We start from the raw sequence: 11,953 nt of genomic DNA, 5'->3' as shown, positions 1-11,953 counted from the left end.
TTGTGATGTCCCACATTGGTTGGGGAGGAGAACAAAACACCCTTTACAAGGGTGTGGAACATTCCCCTAGGAGACGCATTTTAAAGTCTTGAGGGAAAGCCCGAAAGGAAAAGCTCAAAGAGAACAATATCTGATAGATGTGTGTTTGGGCCGTTACACATGTTACCTAAATATGTAAAGCATGTGTGGGGTTGTTGTGATGTCCCCACATTGGTTGGGGAGAAGAACAAAACACCAGAACAAAACACCCTTTATAAGGGTGTAAAACCTTCCCCTACGAGACGCATTTTAAAGTCTTGAGGGAAACCTCGAAAGGGAAAGTCCAAAGAGGATAATATCTGATAGCTGTGTGTTTGGGCCGTTACACATGTTACCTAAATATGTAAAGCATGTGTGGGATTGTGTCACATAAATGATTTTAAGATGAAAAGCATAGAGATCTCATGCATATTACAGAGATTTCATGCATATTGTATTTTCATTTACATCGGGATATTTCTCTTTTCATGATGATGAGTACGAACGCGTACACTATGATATGATGATCATCATCATCATCATGCCTTGCATGATATTCGAGGGTTTTTTGTTCCTTTAGACGTTCAGCTATAGCCAAGTTGTCCGACTATGAAGGCCTAGGGGTGTGCGAGCCGCATGGTGGGCTCATGCTCGCATGTGTGGGTCGTGTGTAGAGAAGTATTACACATTCAATTGTTTGGATTAAAGGCGACCTCTATAATGGTTTTAAACCAAAGATTCCTAATCATGATTACATTTTTTTTTTTTTTGTGTTACGCCCGAGAAGTTTGAATAAAAGTCACTGTTTTCTGCGACAACCCGTCAAGGTTGTAGCTGCCATGGATTACCAAGTAGGCTCAATTTGAGACTTGTTCAAAGCCTCTGAAAAGAAAATGTCAAATCAAACGACAAAAAGGGCTATGCATTTGATGCATGGCGAAGCTTCAACTGCCATTGTTAACCAATTAATAAAGCTTTTGAACTTTACTGAAAAAGTCTATGTTCAACTTTGGATAAAAGGGAAGTCAAATGAAAAGGCCAATCAGTTAGGGCGCATTTAAAGCATCAGAAACGACATCAAGTGGTGAAATTTTTGTTAGGTTTTGTTATCCCACATTTAGCTAATATTCATGACCGTTCATGACCGATTCTATTTATTTGATTTAGTCATGCCACGAGTAATATAGTTGATAGACGTGAGTTGCTTTTCTTTATTTTCAGTGATCTATAACGCTATATAATAGTCAATTTCATTCTTCAATAGCTCATGAGATTTCTCCCAATTATTCTAATATTTTCCGTTCCTCTTCTTAACCGTTTTCCCCCAAGACCGTTCTTAAAATAAACTTCCCAATTACGTAATTCTTATATTATTTATTAACTTCCTCTTTACAAAGCTTTAGTGTGAATGTTGACCATTCATTTTTGTAAGATAAATCATGTTAATTTATTTGGTCAACCATAAATAAATTGAAGTAGGCTGAAATAGCTTCTAACTCTACACGTTACACTTAATTATAAGTTTAGTTTGTAAATGTATGCAACAACGGTTAATTTATTTGATTGAGAGAAGAACACGACCGGTAAAAGAGAAAAACAAATTATATTTGATGCTTTAAGTTACGACAAGATTTAGGTGTTACGAGGATTTAAAGTATGATGAATGACTTATCCTTCCGACCGAAGATGGGTATTTACATGTGAATTCAATAGTTTTCTTAAGCTTTCTCTGCAATGAAATTTGTAACCCTAGATTTCAGTCACCTAAAATAGCTACCATCATCTTAGTCTAAGCTCATATATGAATTGTATGTCTTAAAACATCGGCTATTAAATAATAAAGGTTAGAATAAACATACTTTATCATTAGTGTTCCAAGCATAATTCAGAAATGAAAATGAAAACGAAAATAAAATAATTTAAGATATGAAATGAATAACAACCTATCCTAACCTAAGTCTAGAAAATTAAATATGCTTCCTTTGCACGTGTCATGGTCTCTACTTCGGGATGCCATCGTCAACCATACATGGGCGACTTACCTTTACCTGAAAAATGATGTGGCATACAACCTGAGTATAGTATTTCAGTAAGTGACCCCACTATTGGGGGGTCATGCATAATGCAAACACATGCAATAAATGCTAGGACCTATCACTATCTCATCTTAGGGTTGACCTTCAGTCCAGACTAACTTGAATGGGTAGCACATCCCTAAACACGACTCACACGTGCAAGTGTGAATCTCCAGACAGTAGATGAGATCGACACTATGGTAGATGAGATCGTGTTGGAGATGGTGGATGGGGAGGAGGAAGAAGATATGATAGACATTGTCAATGAATAAACCTTGGCTCCGATACTATGTTAGGTTGAATGACACTATGACCTATATGGGTTACAACCTCAGGTATTTATAGATGTGTAGAATGAGGATTACAGGACCTTGATCCATGGTAACAAACCAGGGAATTAGTAGATTCTCTTGGCCATGAAATCATTAGATTATCTTACTATGTATAGATATGACCTATTTTACATTTAACCCTCCTCGTCTCAAGTGTGGAGGAGAAGTGAACAGAGGCTCGAGGACAACTAGTCCGAACTAACTGAAGAAGTGACGGAGAAAAAGAATAAAAGACTCTCGGGAAGAGAGAAATGAGATCTGAAAAAACAGCCTGAAGACAAGCGAAGAAGACGACCCATCCATAGACGCATAGTAATCGACCTAGTAGGCTCGGCCCAAACACTGCAGATGCAACCCACAGCGATCGGCCCACATTTTGAACCGCGACCCACACACCCATGAAAGTAACCTGAGACTTGCACGTCAACCTGTCTTGCGACCCATACGCGTGTTAGCTCCCTCCACCTACATGTTTCCTGTCTAAAGCCAGACTTCCTGTGGCTCAAGTTGACATTTTTGATGCCGCTCCTTTTGTTTGGGACCCTCCCGAAGTTGAATTTGACCTTATTTAAGGTAGTTAAGGTCAGTATGATATTTGAATTCAAATTAAATTGAGCTAAGAAACTAGAATTACTAAAAAAATTAGGTGATTGTTCTAATAGGGTGAACACCTCAACGATACTTGGAATAACTTTGAGGGATGAAATCCACTAGATTTGAAATTAGGGAGAATGGCAGCTAAGGTCATCCAAGTAAGTGGCCTTACTATTGTTTCGGTGGAAAAACTTGCCTTATGTATGATAACACGTGACAAATGATCCTTGCACGCATCCTTTATGTTTATGTAGTATGATGATGTATGATAATTGTGCATGATGTTATGATGATGTGAGTTAGTATGATAGTGATGTTATATTATGATGATGTTATAATATTACGATGTTATGATGATCATCATATCATCATATCATCATATCATCATAATGTTATAACATTATCATAATAACATGATGACGATGATGCATGATGACATAAGATATATGATGACGATATGATTCAATATGATGATATTTATATTAAGATGATGTGCATGTACGAGATGTCATGTTGCATTATGATGAAATGTTTTCTGAGACAAAATAGATGTTAATGTTGATGAGTATATGAAGGCTAATGTATGCATGTTACCTAGGGTAATATGTAAATGATGTACAAGGTTGTCACAAGAATAATTTAAGATGAAAACTATAGGGATCTCATGCATATTGTGTGGCCCCTTGTTATAACGTGAACTATATTATGTAATGTTATGGCTTATGCTATGTTATGTCATTAACTACGTGATAGTTATGATTTATATTATGCTATGATATGGCATGCACAACATGATAGAATGATTTTTTTTCTCAAGATTGTGAAATGTTGATATGGCAAGAATATGTTTCATGAAAACGTTTATGAAAGAATGAATGCACGATCTACATATTATATAATTTAAAACTATGGGAACCTTATGCATTTTTATGTTTCATTTGCATCGAGACACTTCTCGTTGTGATTAGTACGGAAGCGTGCCTTACAACATTTTCGTTCTCCATGATGTTATGATAAGGTATTGTACACTTCACAATACTATGTGGGCTCCTTTCCCTCCGTGGTTCCAGTAGCGTTAGTGTGCCCTAGCTGAAAGGCATGCTCAAGGATACGTATACTCCGATAGTAGGTCCATGTGCGCGTACATGGGTCGTGAGTAGAGAAGTACTACACATCCAATTTTAATTCGAGCTGGAAAGCAGAGTTCAAGGTTAAGAAAGGAAATGACTTTTATGAAAGGATTGTTGGGATATGGAGCCTGGTGCGTATAGATATATGTGGTAGATATTTGGTAAAGATTTGATGAAGATATATTTGTTAGATTATATCTCAAAGATTTAAATTTTTGGAAGCTATATTTAATAAATTGAAACCATATATATACGGCAATGCTTCCAAATGTACTTTTCTTCATTCTCTATATTTTATCTTGTTTTACATACCTGAAGTCATCAATAAAAAACCCTTTAGCCAATATTCCTCGAGTGTATGCGTTGTTGCAATCCTAACTATGGGTATCAGAGCTAACAACGGGTATCGATAAGTCTTTTAGTAATTAAGTATGTACGCATTCCTAACCTCAATAGTGGGTCACTTATTGAGTATTTCTTAAAATACTCAAGCCACGTGCTACTCATGAGACTAAAGTTAGGATAGATGTATTTCTTGTAGCAGTTAGGATAGATCAAGGCATTGTTCTCCTCTTTGTTTTATTTAATTTCACCATATATGTTTTTTTTTTTTTTTTTTTTTTTTTTTTTTTTTTTTTTTTTTTTTTTTTTTTTTTTTTTTTTTTTTTTTTTTTNGAAATGTTTCAAGAGAATTTTCCTTGGGTTATAATTAAGTCATACATGTAATAACGACTTTATTTTAGTAGGAAAAATAGGGTCATCGCACCTCTCTCCTCGACTCCTTCAGCAACTTTGTTCCTCTTTCTCCCCTAAAACTAAAGATTAAAGACTCGTATCACAACTATTAGTGTACCAAAAAAAGTCAACTTTTTGGGTTAGGGAGTTAAAAAGACCGTTTCAAGACTTGATTCCTCGTTCAAAATTGTGTAACTTCTCATCAAAAAGTTTTAGGAACAGATAAGAGGCGACAAGTTTGAGTGTAGGAAGAGAATTTCTTTATTTCAGATTGTGCAATAACGCGTGTAGGACGTTGTAGCTGCCATTGTTAACCAAGTAGCCTCAGTTTGAGCTTTGTTAAAAAGCCTTCTTATTATTTTGAACCAAAAGAAAATGTCAAACCAGGTAGCCTCACTTTAATGCATGCCCAGTTGACATTTTTCTGGTTGACATTGGTCCCTATTGACTTCACAACAATAATTTTAATATTTAGTTTTAATATTTAGTTTTTTATGCTTTCTTTCGAATTAGATTGAAAGTCAACCAAACCAAATCAAACACGGTTTTTTAGGTTAAGGGCATGCATGGAATCTAACCATAGAATTGGCCTTAACCCCTTGACGAGGTCGAGGTAGAGATTCCCCTTTTGTGATGTGTTCAGACTCTTCTTACTAGTTTTATTTTTTTATTTTTTTCTTCCAACTTGGCTTACCTTTTGGTCCAATTTTACCGTAACATTACCCCCTCATTCTCTCCAAATATTTTGTTGATCTCTTACCATTCCTATTTCATGTAGAGTTGGAAACTTGGTAATAAATGGTAGATTAATGTTATTTCTTTAGATCATATCAACCTTTTCACGCTCTAGATTTTCTTTTTTGCTTGAGTATGTTCCATGGTGGTTTTTGTTCTCTTCGGTTTCGGTTTCGACCATATTTGATCATGTTTACTCTTTTTTCATTGATATATTTTATCACTTATGATTTTTAAGTTGCTTGTTATGTCTTGAAACTTGGGTGATTTAGTCCCGTTTTGATTGTTATTATTATTATTATTTTTTTTTTTTATTTTTTTTTTTTTTGCAAATTATTCAAATCCACAGTGCTTATAAAATTTATTGCGAGAGACAAGAATATGTTTCTTACCATTAAAATCGTTATTAAGAACATTATTACACTTGGAAGAATGACCCGAGACCAAATAAAATATGAAATAGAATACAATGGAACACAATTATTAATTACATAACAAATGAATAAATTCTTTTTTCATATAGTATACCGAAGTTATTAATTAGTTGACTGCACCACAAATATTTCTTATTTGCCCTTCTAAACCAGTGAGAGGTTCAATGTCTCCCATTTTAATCATTGCAGTTGCAAAGTCAGATTTGAATGCCGTTGGATTCCTACTGTACTCTGTGACAATACTGTCAGTCGATCCTCCGTTAAAGAGTACTTGATCTGTTTCAAGCAGTCCCTTCCTTTGTATAAGATTCTTGAAGTAGTTATTGTCAAAAGAATTTGGTGTGACTAAATCAAGTGGTGCTAATTTTTCGTCCCCTCCAGATGTGGGGCAAGTTCTACGACGAGTGCTAGCAAATCCCGTGTCAATATTAGTTTGGTTATGGATCCTGTTGCGGAAAAGAAAGCATTGAGCTTGTCCTATGGTGTGAGAACCTGCAATAAAATTAAAATATATACGTTTAATAAATATAATATTTACTAACAAAAATTACAAATACAAATATACGAGATTTAGTTACCTGAAAGTGCTACCATATCTCTTGCACTAAGCCCTTTGTTTGAGAAAATTGAGATAAGTCTATCAAGGCTTTCTTGAAAGTGTGGAAGCTCGCTTTCGGCTAGAGTTTTGCTTGCAGTAGTAGAATCTCTTCTCCCAAGCTTTACCGTCCAAGATGGACCACCGACCTGCATTTTGATATAAATAGTATTAGAAAAATGTCACCATATATAGAATCAACTTGCATGGGTAATTAGAAAAAAAATACTTACAGAAAAAGAAGCATCTCTTGCGGCCACAGCAAGGATATCTGCACAAGATACAACACCAGGACATGACTTCTCAACTTCAGTCTTAGCTTTGTGTATCACTCCATATCCTCTTGCAGAGTTTCTATTAGGCGCTGCGTTTTGTTCGCCTATCATAGAGGGTGTATCATCGAGCAATATGGATGCATCACAACCTTGAACGAAGCAGTCATGAAAATGTAGGCGAATGAGAGAGGCGGCCATTCGACGCTCTTGAGAAACTGCTTGTCTAATAACCGTTCTAATAGTAGTGAGGGCAGTAGGACAAGTTTGATCGTAGAAAGTAGAGGAAAGTTGGGCGTCACAAGCTATCCCCAAAAGCAAGAGCAGCAACAACACGAAAGCAACTACTCGGGGCATCGCCATTTGTAATCGGGAGAGAAGAAAGAGTTTGAGTTTGAGATATTAAAAAGAAAAGGATGGAAGAAAGGTGATTTTGAGAGATGAAGATGGGAAGGGTGTTATTTATACAGTTGAGAAGAGAAAGGAATGAGTCGCCATAGCTAAGCATGCAAAGGTCAACTTTGGTGCTTTGGATAATAAGAAATTGTCAAACAAAAAAAGGCGGCGGTCAACTTTATTGCAATCTGTGAAGCTTCATGGAATGTTATGTCATTTAATATGTAATTATTGCGAACTTACTGGAAAATCGCAACTCTTACTTTCTTTACTGCATCATAGATTTCTACCATTAACCTAATTTTTAATAAGAAATTAAAAAGTTTTATTTGGTAAGATCATCTTTGAAAATACTTTTTAGCTGACATTTTGAAAATACTTTGGTCTTTAAAATTCAGGCTTAACTTTTACGGCGCTCTAAACTATTGTATAGGTCTTGAAGTTCTAATTGCTTCCTTATTAATCATCCAACCAAGACTAGCTTACAGGTTCACTTGTTTCTACTCCTAAAAAGGAGTCCATATCTTGAGCTAACTATCCATGTAGTCCCTGGTTCTTCTCAAGAATCGGTTTAACTGGATCATGGTGTCTGTCCTGACTTACTCTACACTCAATAGTAACTCAACTAGTTTTGTGGTAATGTAAGCAACTTAAATCATATTTAGACATTGTGGAGGTCTACCAGATTCTTAGAGGCACCTTGGCGATTTAGACTCCATTTCTCAATTTCAGGACGTTCGAGGTTAGTCCCTCGGCTAAACCAATCCCTAGTGTAGACAGGTCTAACCTCTAATCGCTCATGATCCTGAGGTGCGAGGTCTACTGGAACGCACCGACTTGGTTCTACATGTAAACAACACTAGATATGGTGCCCTAATCTTAACTATATTCTTGATGCATGCTCTACTAGGAAAATATATCTATCGATCGTCTTAATACGTAAAATGTGTCTACCCTTTCACAAATGTTTATTAAAAAGATGTTTTTATCACTCCTTAATGCATGAAAATGATAAGGTATAAATCATACACACAATCAAACAATCAAGACCAGAATATCTCTTCCTCCATCATACCACAGAGGAAGACATTAAATTAAATATGATTCTCAGAAGTTCAACTTTAAGAGAAAAAAATCCGATTTTTAATTTTTCGTCCGGGTGTTACAAAATAGTTCTTGAAATTGAGGAATTTTAACTCTAGGAACATAACAAGAGAAAGTTGGAGAACAGTCATTGCTCTCACATTCATAGCCTAAGTAAGCTTTCTATCCTAACGAAGTGTCAATAAGCACAGCAGAATAACCGAACTCTCGAGTTAGACCTTTGGAGGGTCGGTTCACTTGAATTAGCTACTTTAGCCTTCTCCATCGACCTCTCGAAATAGAGCAAATATGTAGCCAATAGTTCCCAAGTTAGGTTGGCTATATGGTCGTACGAGAGTTTGCTAGCTAAGCTCTCATGGATGAAGTCCACCTTTCTTTCTTTTATGTCGGAAAGTTACTAATATTTCTTCCATTTCATATCATTAGGGTTATAATTGCAAACTTTATTATTGTGGATGTGATGAGAGGAAGAAAAGTGAGTCCATAACACATTATTAATAATTACATATCATATTTGGAAGAAGAAGCAAAGTCTTGAGCGATGGTGGTGAGTTGTTGGGCAAGTTGAAGGGGCTTGGAAGCCATGACCATGTGATCTGATCCTTTAACCTCGGCCTCACGGTCGGGCTTGTTGAATGTGAGCATTGCCCACACCATGATCTTGGATGTCATCTCGTCCTTCTCGGATATGATGAAAGCCCTTTTCACCGACCCGTATTTCTCTCTTGTCAGCCTCAATTCCTTCATCGACTCCAAGATGCCGAACATCGCTTGGGGCCTCACCAGTGTTGTTGCCAATGCCACATCCTATAATATATACGTATCCACGTAAATGCCTCGTACTAATAGACATGTATTCCTTACTTATAAACCCATGATCAACCTCTTAATTACCCGATGTGGGACTCATGTCTCAACAATTTTCTCCTTGAACAAAGTACACCATAGAGCCTTCTTTGAGGCATGTGGAGCCCTCGAATAGCCTCCCCTTAATCGAGGCTCGACTCTTTTTTTAAAGCTTTCGAACAAACTACACTATTTGTTCGACACTTGAATCTCTTTTGGTTACACCTTCAAGACTCACAACTTATTTGTTCGACATTTGAGGATTTTATTGACATGGATACGTTAAGGACATAGCTCTGATACCATGTTAAGAATCACAACCTTCTACAATGATATGATATTGTTCACTTCGAGCATTAGCTCACATGGGTTTGTTTTTTTGTTTTCCCAAACGCGTCATATAATGGACATGTATTTCTTACTTGTAAACCCTCATTTCATCACTCGACTCAAGCATTAAGTCAAAGAAAGAACTACAAACCTTAGGTGGCGAGAGAGGGAAAAGCTTGGTTTCCAACTCTTCTTGGGAGAAGAGGAATAGGTTCGAATTAGAAGCTTTGGAATCCTCTTCGGAGTAGAAGCCTCGTAGCGTTTCAAGTATTTTCATCTAACAAAAAAAACAAACTTCTATCACTTAAATAGAATCACATATAGTCTCTACTTTACACAGTGGTATGATATTGTCCACTTTAAGCATAAGCTCTCATGGCTTTGCTCTCGGTTTCCCCAAAAAGTCTCATACCAATGGAGAGAGTATTTTTTGACATTCTCTAAATTAGCGAATGAGGACTTTCATCCTCCAACAAAAATTAGGATAAAATTGAGTTAGATTTCAAACCAGGTGCTCAATGGTAAAAGACCCCACGATGGGACCAGGCATGGCTGCAGTCACAAAAATGGCAACAGACACTTTCTCAGGGAACCTCTCCATGGCCATGGAGATGCCGAGCCCGCCGAGGCTATGGCCGACGAGAACAACCCTCTCATCTGAAGGCAACACTTCCATGAAGCTCAACAATGGCTCGAAGTACTCAGTAAGCGATGCCAACGACTCGGGCTGCGTCTGGTTGATCCCGGCAGCAGCCATGTCCAGTGCAGTCACTTTGTGGCCAGCCGTTTGCAAGAAGGTAGTGACCTTATACCATGACCAAGCCCCGAGACATGCGCCATGAACTAGCACAAAGTGCGAATAGGTCAATTCAGATTGATCAGAACTTCGCGTTGGAGAGGAGAACGAAACCACAATGAGAACCAAAAACGGTAGCAAAAGCTTGTGCATTCTTAGCTATGTTTTTTATTCTCTGTGCTCCTAGCTGCCATGTTCATATGTTTTTTATCCGCTCCATATTTAATTCAAGGGACAATACTTAATAGAATTTATAGCCACAAAAAATAAATAAATAAATGCATCAATAAACTACAGCCGTTAGTTTATATTTGTTTTTCTTGGTTTTTTTTATTATTTAATTTTTGTAAATATGTTTAAATTAAATATATAATTGGAAACTATACCTTAAAAACAATTATAATTATGATAATAATTTTATGTTTGATTTATGATATTAGGAGAGGGTATTTGGGGAAATTAATGGTGAATTTTGAGGTGGAGGAAGCTTAAAAACTCATCAACTAAGCCTTAATCATTGCTTAATCCAATCTTGGGATATAATTCAATCCCAAGAAGGAACTATGTTGGAGTAAGGTAATGGAAACTTATTTTAATTACTCGTCCATAATCAAAAAAGTGTTTGGGATTGTTTGAGAAGAAATGAAACAAAAGATACGGTAGAGCTAAGCCAGTTATTGTATGAGGTCTACCCAATGGTAGATGCAGAGGTGCATAATATATCGATAGAAACATCATGAACTGTCCTGTAATAAAACTCGTTGTTGTTGATACTTTCTTCTTGGGTCCTTCTTCCATAACCCGAGCTTGGAGAAGGAAGAGATAAGAGGGCCCTTTGAAGAATGTGGTCAGAAATCCATAATAGAGTCCGACCACAACGACCGAATTGATTATCTTCATGCATAAGGATACTAGATTACCTAGTATAAAAGATTTTAAAATCATCACAAACCTCCCTTTTTCTTTTCTATTGCAATTTTTGGAGAAACAGATAGACTAGAAACGTCTTTTTATTCTTTTTTTAAATTTTATCAAATTCAGGAATTGAGTTAGAGATCGAATCATTGACTTTGAATCCTAATTAATTTCTCATAACTAAATTATGTATGAATTGGTTACATGGAGTTTAATTTTTTTTAGTTTGAGAGATAGTGCAAATCATTAACCCGACCTTTATAAAATAGATTAATTAATGAGGTTTGGTAGAGGCGTGATGACATAGAGGTGATATCATATATGTAGTTCTAACGAAAGTCTTAAATGTCGATATTAGATGAAAATGTCGAGGTCCCAATTTTACGAACATGTCAATAGATATAATGTCGATGTTTATGAATATTTCTAAAAAAATATATAAATATGAAAAGCGATAAGCTTAAATTTCTTACTATTAGTCGTATTTTTTGTTATATTTCATCAATTCTTAATAACATAACAGAAAGATATTGAACTCGTAGACATAGAAATTTGGAAAGAAATTTAAAACTTAGGGTCAAAAATTTGGTGACCGACTATAATTTTCAAATTGGGTTTTATAAGGTCACTTAATTTATATATTATA

At 36.1% G+C, this 11,953-nt stretch overlaps 2 protein-coding genes across 2 annotated transcripts; both read right to left on the bottom strand.

Annotated features, from left to right (window-relative positions):
* Positions 1–6,159: 6,159 nt before the first annotated feature.
* LOC111792767 (lignin-forming anionic peroxidase-like) lies at positions 6,160–7,295 on the bottom strand. Its single transcript, XM_023674349.1, has 3 exons — positions 6,882–7,295; positions 6,632–6,797; positions 6,160–6,545 (listed from the first exon to the last, which is right to left on the bottom strand). The coding sequence occupies exons 1-3, from the start codon at positions 7,281–7,283 to the stop codon at positions 6,160–6,162; spliced, it is 954 nt and encodes a 317-aa protein (XP_023530117.1). The 5' UTR covers positions 7,284–7,295.
* Positions 7,296–8,842: 1,547 nt separating this feature from the next.
* On the bottom strand, positions 8,843–10,592 carry LOC111792769 (methylesterase 3-like). Its single transcript, XM_023674351.1, has 3 exons — positions 10,105–10,592; positions 9,748–9,873; positions 8,843–9,227 (listed from the first exon to the last, which is right to left on the bottom strand). The coding sequence occupies exons 1-3, from the start codon at positions 10,543–10,545 to the stop codon at positions 8,922–8,924; spliced, it is 873 nt and encodes a 290-aa protein (XP_023530119.1). The 5' UTR covers positions 10,546–10,592; the 3' UTR covers positions 8,843–8,921.
* Positions 10,593–11,953: the final 1,361 nt, after the last annotated feature.

Source organism: Cucurbita pepo, chromosome LG04, assembly GCF_002806865.2.
Source record: "Cucurbita pepo subsp. pepo cultivar mu-cu-16 chromosome LG04, ASM280686v2, whole genome shotgun sequence".
Taxonomy (NCBI): Eukaryota; Viridiplantae; Streptophyta; class Magnoliopsida; order Cucurbitales; family Cucurbitaceae; genus Cucurbita; species Cucurbita pepo.
Note: the sequence above shows the minus strand (reverse complement) of the source record. Positions and strands in the feature narration are given on the sequence as shown.

Excerpts from the sequence above, each read along its gene's own strand:
- LOC111792767 (XM_023674349.1), bottom strand. The coding sequence starts at position 7,283 with ATGGCGATGCCCCGAGTAGTTGCTTTCGTGTTGTTGCTGCTCTTGCTT. Across the intron at positions 6,798-6,881 it reads CAAGAGATGCTTCTTTTTCT|GTCGGTGGTCCATCTTGGAC; the intron begins GTAAGTATTTTT and ends ATCAAAATGCAG. Across the intron at positions 6,546-6,631 it reads AGATATGGTAGCACTTTCAG|GTTCTCACACCATAGGACAA; the intron begins GTAACTAAATCT and ends ATTTTATTGCAG.
- LOC111792769 (XM_023674351.1), bottom strand. The coding sequence starts at position 10,545 with ATGCACAAGCTTTTGCTACCGTTTTTGGTTCTCATTGTGGTTTCGTTC. Across the intron at positions 9,874-10,104 it reads CTTTTACCATTGAGCACCTG|ATGAAAATACTTGAAACGCT; the intron begins GTTTGAAATCTA and ends TTTTTTTGTTAG. Across the intron at positions 9,228-9,747 it reads TCCCTCTCTCGCCACCTAAG|GATGTGGCATTGGCAACAAC; the intron begins GTTTGTAGTTCT and ends TATATATTATAG.